At 56.6% G+C, this 10455-nt stretch overlaps 3 protein-coding genes across 3 annotated transcripts in view; 1 reads left to right on the top strand and 2 right to left on the bottom strand.

Annotated features, from left to right (window-relative positions):
* The first annotated feature begins 6 nt into the window (after positions 1-6).
* On the top strand, positions 7-2582 carry MPV17L2 (MPV17 mitochondrial membrane protein-like 2). The gene is made up of 4 exons (XM_005873908.2): positions 7-65; positions 639-809; positions 1462-1538; positions 1636-2582. Exons 2-4 carry the CDS (start codon positions 644-646, stop codon positions 1819-1821), a joined length of 429 nt encoding a protein of 142 aa, XP_005873970.2. The 5' UTR covers positions 7-65; positions 639-643; the 3' UTR covers positions 1822-2582.
* Positions 2583-2630: 48 nt separating this feature from the next.
* On the bottom strand, positions 2631-7823 carry RAB3A (RAB3A, member RAS oncogene family). Its single transcript, XM_005873870.2, has 5 exons — positions 7700-7823; positions 6371-6598; positions 5256-5374; positions 4437-4561; positions 2631-3438 (listed from the first exon to the last, which is right to left on the bottom strand). Exons 2-5 carry the CDS (start codon positions 6596-6598, stop codon positions 3248-3250), a joined length of 663 nt encoding a protein of 220 aa, XP_005873932.1. The 5' UTR covers positions 7700-7823; the 3' UTR covers positions 2631-3247.
* Positions 7824-7969: 146 nt separating this feature from the next.
* Positions 7970-10455, bottom strand: part of PDE4C (phosphodiesterase 4C, cAMP-specific) — a 38994-nt gene continuing 36508 nt past the window's right edge. Inside the window, exon 17 of the mRNA XM_014545779.1 lies at positions 7970-8162. Within this exon, the coding sequence (XP_014401265.1) occupies positions 8148-8162 (15 nt within the window). The 3' untranslated portion in view covers positions 7970-8147. The remainder of the gene's footprint in view (positions 8163-10455) is intronic.

Here is a 10455-nt window from a genome sequence, read left to right as displayed (position 1 = left end):
CGGCGCGCGCCAGTCCTGGGAGATCCGCGCCCGGCCCGGCCAGAAGTTCGACCCCCGGCGCTCAGGTGAGAAGGCTGCTAGTCCTTGACCCCAGGGAACCTTTGACCCGACCCCAGATTTGGAAACCCCTGGACCCTACCCGCGGGCCATGACCCCTAACCCGCGGGCCGAGTCCCCGACAGGACCCTTGATCTCCGCGAGCACCCCATAACCTGACAGCCGCTATCCGGGTCTCCCCTCCCACCCGGGTCTCACCCCATCCCTTCCCCAGGCCCCATTTCCTCCAACTCGGAGCGTGTCCATCCACTCCCACCCTTCGGGTCTCGTCCCCGCCCACCCCTTCGTCTGCTTCCCTGCCTCCTGCATTGAGGGATGAGTACTCAGCCTGGGACCTTGCACCCGCGGGTGGACCCCGGCAGCCTGAGCGTGTGCCCTGGCCTCGGTTTCCTTCTCTGGAAATAGGGGCGATGGTAGAATCCTCTGCAGGGCGGTGAGATGTAAAAGCAGGCCCTGGGATGGAGCCTGGCAGTGGGAGACCATCTGGGTGGTCTCTGGAGGGGCGCTGGGCTTCCCCAGGGAGAGTGGACGGGAGGTTAAGGTACTGACCTGCCTCCCCCCCCCTCTTGGACTGCCCTCAGTGAGCATGTTTGCTGTGGGCTGCAGCATGGGCCCCTTCCTACACTACTGGTACCTCTGGCTGGACCGCCTGCTCCCTGCGTCTGGCCTCCGTGGACTTCCAAACGTCCTCAGGAAGGTCCTCGTCGACCAGCTGGTGGCCTCTCCCTTGCTGGGTGTCTGGTACTTCATAGGTAAGGAGCCCCATGAGCTTGAGCTTTGCAAACCCTCAAAGGCCAGGAGGGGCAGAGCCAGCCTTGTGTTAGGGAGGATGCCAGGGACATTTCGGATGCACCTCCCTTGGTGGGTGGTCCTGGACTGGAGGCTGGGTCACAGGACAGACCTCGTGGGGGCAGGTGTGAGTGGCAGAAGCACAGACAATGGTACTAAGTGTAGGAGGGATGGGGACAGGGTCTGATGGGGCTGCCCTGGGGGGAAGGGGCGAAGGGGTTCCCAGAGGAGAGGAACTCGGCTGAGACTTGAAGGCGTCAGCAGGTAGAGGAATAGCCGGAAGGAAGAAGAGCCGATGGGTCAGTCACCCCAGCCTTTGCCTCTAGGAAGAAAGTCCTCACCTGTTCCCCACCCCACAGGCTTAGCTTCCTCATCGGTGAAGGACAGGTAATAAAACAGCCTCAGCATCAGGAAGGGTGTGTCCCTATCCTTCAGATGGACCTGTCACTGTGACACCCCCCCCACCACCACCTGTGGTTTCTCCACACCCACCACAAGCCTACAGGCCTTTAAATGTCAGGTTCCTCCGCCCGGGACATTGTGTCTCTCCGGTCGTTCCCCTCCGGCTCCATCATCAGGACTCCCTAACCTTTGACACTCTCATCCCTTCCCCAGGTATTGGCAGCCTAGAGGGCCAGTCCCTGGAGGAGAGCTGCCAGGAGCTTCGGGACAAGTTCTGGGAATTCTACAAGGTGGGCATGGTACCCCAAGCCCCACCTGCCCCGTTCATTCTCCTCCCCCCACGGCTCCCTGGGCCCACCCTTTACCACGCTCTGTCCCTCCCCACAGGCTGACTGGTGCGTGTGGCCTGCGGCGCAGCTGGTGAACTTCCTCTTTGTGCCCCCCCAGTTCCGAGTCACCTACATCAATGGCCTGACACTGGGCTGGGACACATACCTTTCCTACCTGAAGTACCGGGTGAACGCAGTGGGCAGACCAGGCACCCAGGAAACTTCTCAGGGGCCACACATGTGAGCCCCAAATGGCAGTACAGCTCCCCTCCAGGGTGAGGGCCTCCTGTGCCCTTGACAATCCGCACCCCACTGTTGGCAGGCGGGAAGCTGATCACCAGCAGGGGGAAGACCGAGCCCCTCTCAGCGGTCCAACAGGACCTTAGCCAGGCCCCTGCCTCATCTTTTCAGTGAGGCTGACTTCAACCCCAGACAAGGGAGGGCTTGGTGAGGAGCCGGAGGAAGGGATGAAGGTGGCATGTGACCAGACCCTATTGTGTGGACAGACCCCAGGCACCCTGACACCCCAGCTTGGGTGGCCCGGTGAGGACGGAGTTGCCCCACCCCCTCGACTAGATGCCAGATGAGGCAAAACTGATTCCAGCTGACCACCCACCTGGGTGGGAAGGGGGATGAGCCCAAAGCAGGGCAGGGTCCTGGACTGAATTCCAGCCCCACCCCCATTCCTGGGCATCTGGCTGGGCTGCCCCTTCCAAGCCCACCACCAGGCCTTAGTCTTCCCATCTGGAACATAACCATGAAGATGGGCAGTCATCCCCCAGGTCTCACTGGGAGCCTCTATGACCAGGATGTCTCATCTTCAGCACTGGGCCCCGGCCACCCAGCCAGTCCCAAGCCCTCAAAACTGCTGGGCTGGGCTCTGGGCCCTGGAACAAAGGTGGGGACATTGCCTGTCCACTCAGCAGGGCCTAGCCTGGGCAGCTCCAGGGTCATGTTCTGATTGTGGGCTGTGGAAACTTCATTAAATTCTCTCTGTAACTGAAAGTCTCACAGATGACCATAGCCAGCGCTGGCAGGCAGCACTCATAGACATAGCATCGTCCATCCATTTTATTGGGTGTGTGTAGTGTTGTCATGACATCTCCTGGGAGAACTGGGAGCACATTTGACACGCATGACGTCAGGTCTGTGGGGGTATTCCCAGGTTCGTGAGTAACCACTGCAGCCCCCGCTTAAAAATAAGAAGGTAAAACTTGGGGCCAGGAGCCAGGTGGGCCACTGTCAGGCTCTGACCCATCCTGTGGTCCATGCTGAGATCCCACTGTGGCCAAGGGGCTGACAGGCCTGGCTACCTTACATCACCTGGTCACCCTGCCCTCATGTGTCATCTGGCCCCCTCTTCAAAACAGAACTATAGGTGGGGTGAATTTTTAAAAAGGTGGGGTCTGGAGAAGAGGATGAGCGGTGAGTTCGCGGGGCAACAACACGCCACGGCAGAGCAGGGACAGGGCTGTATGTACAGGGTGGGGTGCAGGGGGTGGTGGTGCCAAGCCCCCAGGGGATATCGCCAATAAATAAATAAATAAATAGCTACAATAATAAATAAGGGTGACGGGCTAGGGCTTAGTCGGGGCAGGGTCTTGTGCCCGTGGTCAGGAGGGGCCTGGAGGTGGTTGGGGAGGGCAGGGCGGGGATGGGTGGGCCAGCTCTCAGCAGGCGCAGTCCTGGTGTGGGGGCGCCTGCTGGTCCGTGAGCTGTGGGCCCTGCTTGGCGCCTGTGACAGCAGGGTCAGCTGTGTCCAGCGACTCGGACATCTTCTCACAGATGACGTCCACCAGGCGCTCAAAGGTCTGCTTGACATTAATGTTGTCCTTGGCACTTGCCTCAAAGAACTCAAACCCTGTGGTCAGGGAAGAAAGGGGTGAAGACCTTCGGCCCCCCCGCTCCCCAAGACAATTCTCTCAGGTCAGAAATCACTGGAGGTTCCTAGTGCCTATTGCTCCATAAAGGCACTGGCAAGTAACGTGGGGAAGTGCCATTTAACTGGGTCAGTGCTGTGTTTTCTGCACTCCTTTCTTCACCCTAAAACTGTCCCTTTCTTGGCCCTGGCTGGTTCGCTCAGCTGGTTAGAGTGTTGCCTGCTATGCCAAAGTTGTGGGCTTGATCCCCAGTCAGGGCACATACAAGAAACAACCAATGAATAAGTGGCAACCAAGTGCTGTTTCTCTCTCTCAAATCAATTAAATAAAAAATTTTAAAAAAACAAAAACACCCACACACAAAACTCCCCTTCTCATCGTCCCCGAGGCCCTGGGAAGACTCACCACCTGGCCCCGTCCCATACACTGTCCCTGGTGCTATCTGACATTCAAATCCAGCCATGCCTGCTGCTCACATTCTGTGGCTCCCTATTGCCCTAGGGAGAGCCCAGCTCCTCAGCATGTGGTCAGACCCTGCATCATTGGCCACATTTCATCCCAATTACCCTCATGTTGCAACTGTGTAAAAGTTTTTGCCAAAGTGCATAGGGTCTTTCCCACTCTGGCCTTTGCCCAAGTTGTTTCCTCTGCCTAAAGGACCACCCTGTCTTAACCGGATGCAATGTCCTTCCTCCACGAAGCCTTTGAGGCAATCCCCACTGGACTTCCCCAACCCTAGTGCTTTTATCCCACAAAGCTGGAGGCCAGCAACACCCAGCATGAGGCTGGAAGTGAAGGTGTCAGAATGAATCTACCAAGACATGGTTCCTGGGTCACGGCCAGTTTGCCGAAAGAGTAGATTGGATTTGCATCCAGACCTCATCTGGCTTTGCTGTGAGGCCTTGGGTGTGGCCCTTCCCCTCAGGGTTTCAGCGTCCCTCCTCTAGCCTGTAGGTGTCCAGCCCCTCCGGGCACTCACCAAGGTGGTCAGCCAGCTGCCGACCGCGTTCGGACGACACCACTCGCTCATCCTCCATGTCACACTTGTTCCCCACCAGCAGCACCTGGGCATTATCCCACGAGTAGGTCTTGATCTGGGTTGACCTGGAGGAGAAGGCAATGGGCAGGTTAGGGCTTGGAGGATCTGAGCTCCACTCCTTCCCCCTCTCCAGCCCTCAGCTCCCCATTTCCCTTGAACCTGGCAGGTTCGGTTTCTCCTCCAGCCTTTGTCCTGCCCGAAACACTCTGCTGTCTGTGGGTGTCTGTTTCAGCAGTTCCCTGCTCTTCAAAATCTCTCTTTCAAGCAACCTCTTTCACCTTCCCAGATCCCTGCCCCCAGAGAGAATTTCTCTCTCCTCAGCAAAATCAGAAATTTTCTTAAAATTTATCATTACTTCTGGGCAGAAATGTAAATGTGTAAGTCCTTAAACCTGTGTTAACTGTCCTTATATTGTCTGTTCTCCCCCCACACCCTCAGATTTTTTTCCATATGTTTCGTTTCATTTTTCCACCTGTAATCTTTTCCCCCCTGTTATTTTGAGCCTCATTACTCCTCAGAAGACAGTTTGAGGAATAATGAGGCAGAGGCAGCAGTGGAGGGAGACAGAACAGGGTGGAGGTATCACAGGGACAGACCTGCTGTTTTAATGATTATAGAGTGACAGCAGGTCTGGGCCCCCAATATTGTTATTTATATATCTGTCAGGGGACTAGGGATCCCTCATCAGCCTACCCCCCAGGCTTTGCAACAAACCCAGCTCAGAAGACAGTCTGAGAGAGGGGGTGAGAGGGTGCTCACCAGTCCTGCACAGCGTTGAAGGACTCCTCGTTGGTGATGTCATACATGAGGATGAAGCCCATGGCACCCCGATAGTAGGCTGTGGTGATGGTTCGGTACCGCTCTTGCCCTGCTGTGTCCTGAGGAAGAAGAGACAGGGTCAGAGAGGACCCACATGCGAGTTCTTCCGTGGAAATGAGCTCTGAGACAGTCCAGTCCAGCTCTCGCAAGACCCAGAGCTTGCCCTGGGAGGCACAGGGGGCCAGGGAGAGCCAGCCAGCCACCTGCACCAAGAATGTGGTGCTCAATCATCCTATAGAGTCCAGCACCTGCAGAATTGTCCCCTCATTCATCAATACACGTGTACAGGGCACTGCCCTGCGCCATATACCACATTGGGCACTGGGAGCACAGCTGTAAAAGTAGATAAAAATCACTGCCCTTGTGGAACTGACAGCTCAATTGTGGGAAACAGAAAATAAACACATGGAAGAAAATGTATACTACGTCAGAGGGCGGTAAGGATTGAGGAGGAAAATAAAGTGTGGGCTTGAAGGAAGTGAGAGGGCACAGCCAGGCCAAAGATGCTGACGTGGACTGCTTGGTGAGTTTGAGGAATAGTAAGGCAGAGGCAGCAATGGAGGGAGACAGGGTGGAGGTATCACAGGGACAGAACAGGCAGGGTCTCCCATGCCAGGGTGGGGTTGGGGGTTTACCCTGTGTGAGGTGGGAGCCCACGGAGGCTCCTTCAGATCTCTGTGGGGTTGTGGGAGGCAGCCAGGTGACCCTGGGAGGTGCCTGTCCCAGGTAATGAGGTTGGGGGCCAACATCTGGTGAAACCTCAGACTCACATAGAAGAACTTGCAGACGAGGAAACTGAGGCACCAGCCCAGTGATGCTCCTGCAGATATGAGGTGTAGGAAGAACCCAGCATTGGCTCATCCCTCAGCCCTGGAGAGCACTGACTAAGCTCCAGTGGAAGAGGAGGGGCTCTCTCTTCTGTGCCTTGGGTGCACAGTAGGCACTTGGTAAATGCCCAGTTGTGTGAATGAATGAAAGAGATGGGCAAAGCTGGGGCTCTTTTTCCGGGAAGGGAGGGAGAGTGATGGAGTTAGGAGCCCCCCAGCTGGACCCACCCAGATCTGCAGCTTGATCCTCTTGTCATTGCGGTAGATAGTCTTGACCTTGAAGTCTATGCCCACAGTGCTGACAAAGGCGGGTGTGAAGGAGTCGTCTGCATAGCGGAAGAGGAATGATGTCTTGCCCACGCTGCTGTTACCAATGATAAGGATCTTGAACATGTAGTCAAAATTCTGGTCCGAGGACTCCTTCTGTCCATAGCGAGAGTCTGTGGCTGACGCCATCTGGGAATGTGGGGCACAGGCTAGTGTGAGGGGTCCTCTGCCATCCCCAGGCCCAGGCACAGGATGGAGAAAACTCTAGAGCCACAGAGAGGAACTAGCGTTCCACCAGAAGCCCCAGTACTACTAACTGTGGAACCCAGGGCAGAGGGCCTGATGTGACCTTGAAAGGTGGGGGGAGGGGAGTGTATTTCAGGAAGGAGTTCAGAGAAGCCGGGATGGGGACACCCCTGCAGCCCCCTCCAGTAGACCTGTGCCCCAGGTCAGGCTGTAACCCTACACCCTATGGCTGTGCCCGGAGGGGGTAACTGCGGCCGGCCCCGCCCCCCATCTATCATTTATGTTCCTCAGAACCCAAAGCGGGCACACCTGGACAGTCCGCCTGGATGCAAATCTGCAGCCCCAATTCCAGGCTGGGGGAGCTCAAGCTGAGGCAGCTGCATCACGTGATAGGGGTGGAGCGTGCACACGCTCACGTGCACACAGCAGGGCACACACCGGTAAACGTGCGTGCACATGAGGGTCGAACACACTCGGAACACAGAACAGAGACGCAGATACCTGTCTGCACACCGGCATGCATATACAAAGGTGCAAATCCAGACGTGCACGCGGCGCCCTTCACACATGCAGGTGTGTGTACGTAACCCACACAGGCACGCATTCCCCTGTACGTATGCACACAGCCGTGCACGCACATGCACAATCCATGCGTTTCTCTCCACAAGCGTGCAGCAAGGACATATTTGGGTCAGGACCCACACGGAGTCACATGAGCATATTCAGGTACACGCAAGGGTGCATACAGACCCGCCCACACAGGCGGGCGCGCACACGCGTGTGCACACTCCGCGCACGCGCACGCAGTTTCCCGCAAGGCACTCGCCTCCCCTCCCCCTCCGCCGCAGAGGCGGGGGTAAGAGGGATGAGGGTAGGGCAGGTGAGGGGAGCCAGGGCCCAACTCCTCCCCAGGCCTGCGACTACCTCATCCTCCCTCTATTTAACCCCCACCAACCTCGTCCCCTAACCCTGCCAATCCATCATCCAAATGAAGTTTATTTAGATGCTTTCAGCGGGAGCGCACCAGGCCTCCCAGGAGCTCACCTTGCCCTGCACCGATGCGGTGACGACCACAACAACGGCGACTTTTTTGGCGGTGACTGTGACAAGCCTCCCGTGAGAGGATGGAGGGCTGCGCGGCAGCAGCTGGAGCCCCTGCAGTCTGCGGTGACGTCCTGCAAAGAGCGGGGCGGGGCCTCACATGCAGACACGGCCGTGACGCCATCCTGGGGAGGAGCCGCGCTAGAAGAGGTGCCCACTGACGCCCTCAGAGCTGGAAGGGGCGGGACTCTTGCGCAGATTGACGCACAAATGGGGCGGGGCACATCCAATAGCGAGCGGGAACGTAACAGGAGGGGAGGAATCGCCTTCTGGCTCCGCCCCTTGTAAGTGTCATGGAGGCGGGGCTGCGCAGCAACCTCTAACTGGCCTAAGCATCCGAGCGACGGGCCGAGCAGCCAATCAGTGATTATTATCTTCCTCCTTCGGTCCATTAGTGGCTCCCGAGCTGTGGGTGACAGGAGGCCGAGGCCTGGAGGGGGTCCGGGTGTTTGGGGGGCGTTCCCCTTGCCCACCACCGCTCACCCCAGGTGGGACACTGGCGGCCCCTACCCAGACCAGGAAGCTGTGTTCTCCTGTCACCCGCCCCCCCTTTCCAATTTTAGAAAAGAGAAACAGAGGTGGAGAGCTGCTCCATACCTCCTATGTATAGGGTTCAAAAAAGTACAAAAGAAGAAAAAGCGGAAATAGGAGTTGGGAGACCCCGTCCATTTTCTGAGATGAAAGACCCCAAAGTGGGCCTGGCTGATAGATGCACCACCCGGTATCTGAGATGAAATAAGAAACAGGGACCAGTAGAGTCACCCTCCCCACCAATTCCCAGAAAAAGGGAAGGGGCTGATGGACGCTCCAACAACCCTCTCCTGCCGACCCCCATTTTCCAGAGAAAAATTCTAAGAAAAGGCAGAAGTAGGGCGGAGAAACCGCCTGACCCCTAAACCTGCAAAGCCTACGATAAAAGAGCCGGAAGCAAGGAGGGTACCAGCGGGGCTTAGGCTTCTCCCCTCCCAGGTTCCTGAGTTAAAGCCAGGGCCGGAGAGGCCCCCCCTCCCTCCTGGGGAAACAAGACTCAGAGTGAGACTCTGGGGGCTGAGATGCTCCATCGTCCCCCCCCCCCCCCAAATATTGAGGAGGGGGAGTCAGCATTGCGGGGGGCGGGAGAAGGAGACACCGGGCCCGCATTCCAGGTCCCGGCCCCAGCTCCCTCCGCTCCCCAGGAGGATCCGATTCCCCTAATGGCCCCCAGGAAGCGGGGATGGGGGAGAGTCCTGTTTATAAAAAGCTCTCCAGCTGCGCAGGCGACGAGAAACCAGAATAACTCGGCGCCTGGAGGCCGCCCCTCAATGCACGCCTGCCCCCGGCGCCCTGGACGTGCAGGAGGTCCCTCCTGCTCCGCTTGCATTTGGGAAATCTGTTTTACTTCCGGGTAACACTTTTGTCCATCTCCCCCACTTAGACTATGAGTATCACAAACCCACTGCAGGGAATTGTGAAAATTCAGGAAATAAATACATAAATAAAGAATCCCACCCCAGGTTCCCCGCACACAAAGATGGCAGTAGAGTCCCAGCTCTGGTGCGGCTGGTCCAGGCACCCAGGGGAAGCGAGGAGCGGAGGAGCGGGAGGCCCCTTGGCTCCCTGACCCCCCTGCTTTCCGCTTCGTCTGTGGGTGGCACTTGGAAATACCTGTTTTTTCCTCAGGGAAAACACCACAACAATGTGCCACAGCTTCTGCCCAGACAGATTTGTATTTTAACATAAAAATAACGCAAGGCCTTTATTACTAAGAATCAGAATGTGGCTCTGGAACTAGAGATGGTTGACCAGGGGGATGGGGAGCTTTGTGTTTGGGGTGGTCTCCTGTCTGGCGGAAGAGACAGAGCTGGATGGGGAGAAGCACCCCAAACCCTCCCAGGTCCCGCCCCACTCAGCAAAGTCCAAACTCCTCCCTGAAACCCAGGTCCCACAAAGTCCCCACCAGTTACTCCCATCTCGTCTTTTTTCCTCCAGTCAGACACTCCTTCACTGGTTCAGGTGTGATCTGGCCTCAGGGCCTTTGCACCTGCTGTTCCCTAGAGCACTTTTCCCCTAGCTGTTCCCTCCCCTCGCTCTCCCATCCCCTTCAGCGTGACCAACCCCACCATCTCCTTCCAGAGGTTCCAATTTCACCCTGTCCTTCCTATCACACCTTTCTTTCCTGACACATCAGAAATGATGATGTTGATGTGTTTATCCATTAGCCACCTGTGAGCTCTGAGAGTACCTACACCTGTGACACAGTAGGTGTCCTATGATGGCATGACAGGAATGAATGACTGAATGAATGAGTGGAGGGAGGGAGGGTGACTTTGACCAGGGAGTTTAGGGAAGACCTCTATGGAGAAGTGACATTTGAGCAGAAACCTGGAGGAGGAGGAGGAATTGGCCACAGGGTGAGCGAGGGAACAGTCCTGAGGCTGGAACTCACTAAACAAGCTTAAGGGACAGCTCCTCTCCAGTTCTGGGAGGGAGGTGGAGTAGGCAATTTTTTCCCCTTAATAGAGGGCAAACCAAGGCCCTGAGAGTCACCCTAGGGCAGTGGTTCTCAACCTTCTGGCCCTTTAAATACAGTTCCTCATGTTGTGACCCAACCATAAAATTATTTTCGTCGCTACTTCATAACTGTAATGTTGCTACTGTTATGAATCGTAATGTAAATATCTGATATGCAGGATGGTCTTAGGCGACCCCTGTGAAAGGGT

This window comes from Myotis brandtii, unplaced genomic scaffold (assembly GCF_000412655.1).
Source record: "Myotis brandtii unplaced genomic scaffold, ASM41265v1 scaffold421, whole genome shotgun sequence".
NCBI classification, from domain to species: Eukaryota; Metazoa; Chordata; class Mammalia; order Chiroptera; family Vespertilionidae; genus Myotis; species Myotis brandtii.
Note: the sequence above shows the minus strand (reverse complement) of the source record. Positions and strands in the feature narration are given on the sequence as shown.

What these genes read in the sequence shown, in the direction of transcription:
- MPV17L2 (XM_005873908.2), top strand. Translation starts at nt 644, where the DNA reads ATGTTTGCTGTGGGCTGCAGCATGGGCCCCTTCCTACACTACTGGTAC. An exon ending in GGGTGTCTGGTACTTCATAG is followed by an intron (nt 810 to 1,461) that starts GTAAGGAGCCCC and finishes TCCCTTCCCCAG; the next exon opens with GTATTGGCAGCCTAGAGGGC. An exon ending in AGTTCTGGGAATTCTACAAG is followed by an intron (nt 1,539 to 1,635) that starts GTGGGCATGGTA and finishes CCCTCCCCACAG; the next exon opens with GCTGACTGGTGCGTGTGGCC.
- RAB3A (XM_005873870.2), bottom strand. Translation starts at nt 6,598, where the DNA reads ATGGCGTCAGCCACAGACTCTCGCTATGGACAGAAGGAGTCCTCGGAC. An exon ending in GGATCAAGCTGCAGATCTGG is followed by an intron (nt 5,375 to 6,370) that starts GTGGGTCCAGCT and finishes CTTCTTCCTCAG; the next exon opens with GACACAGCAGGGCAAGAGCG. An exon ending in TTCAACGCTGTGCAGGACTG is followed by an intron (nt 4,562 to 5,255) that starts GTGAGCACCCTC and finishes CTTCTCCTCCAG; the next exon opens with GTCAACCCAGATCAAGACCT.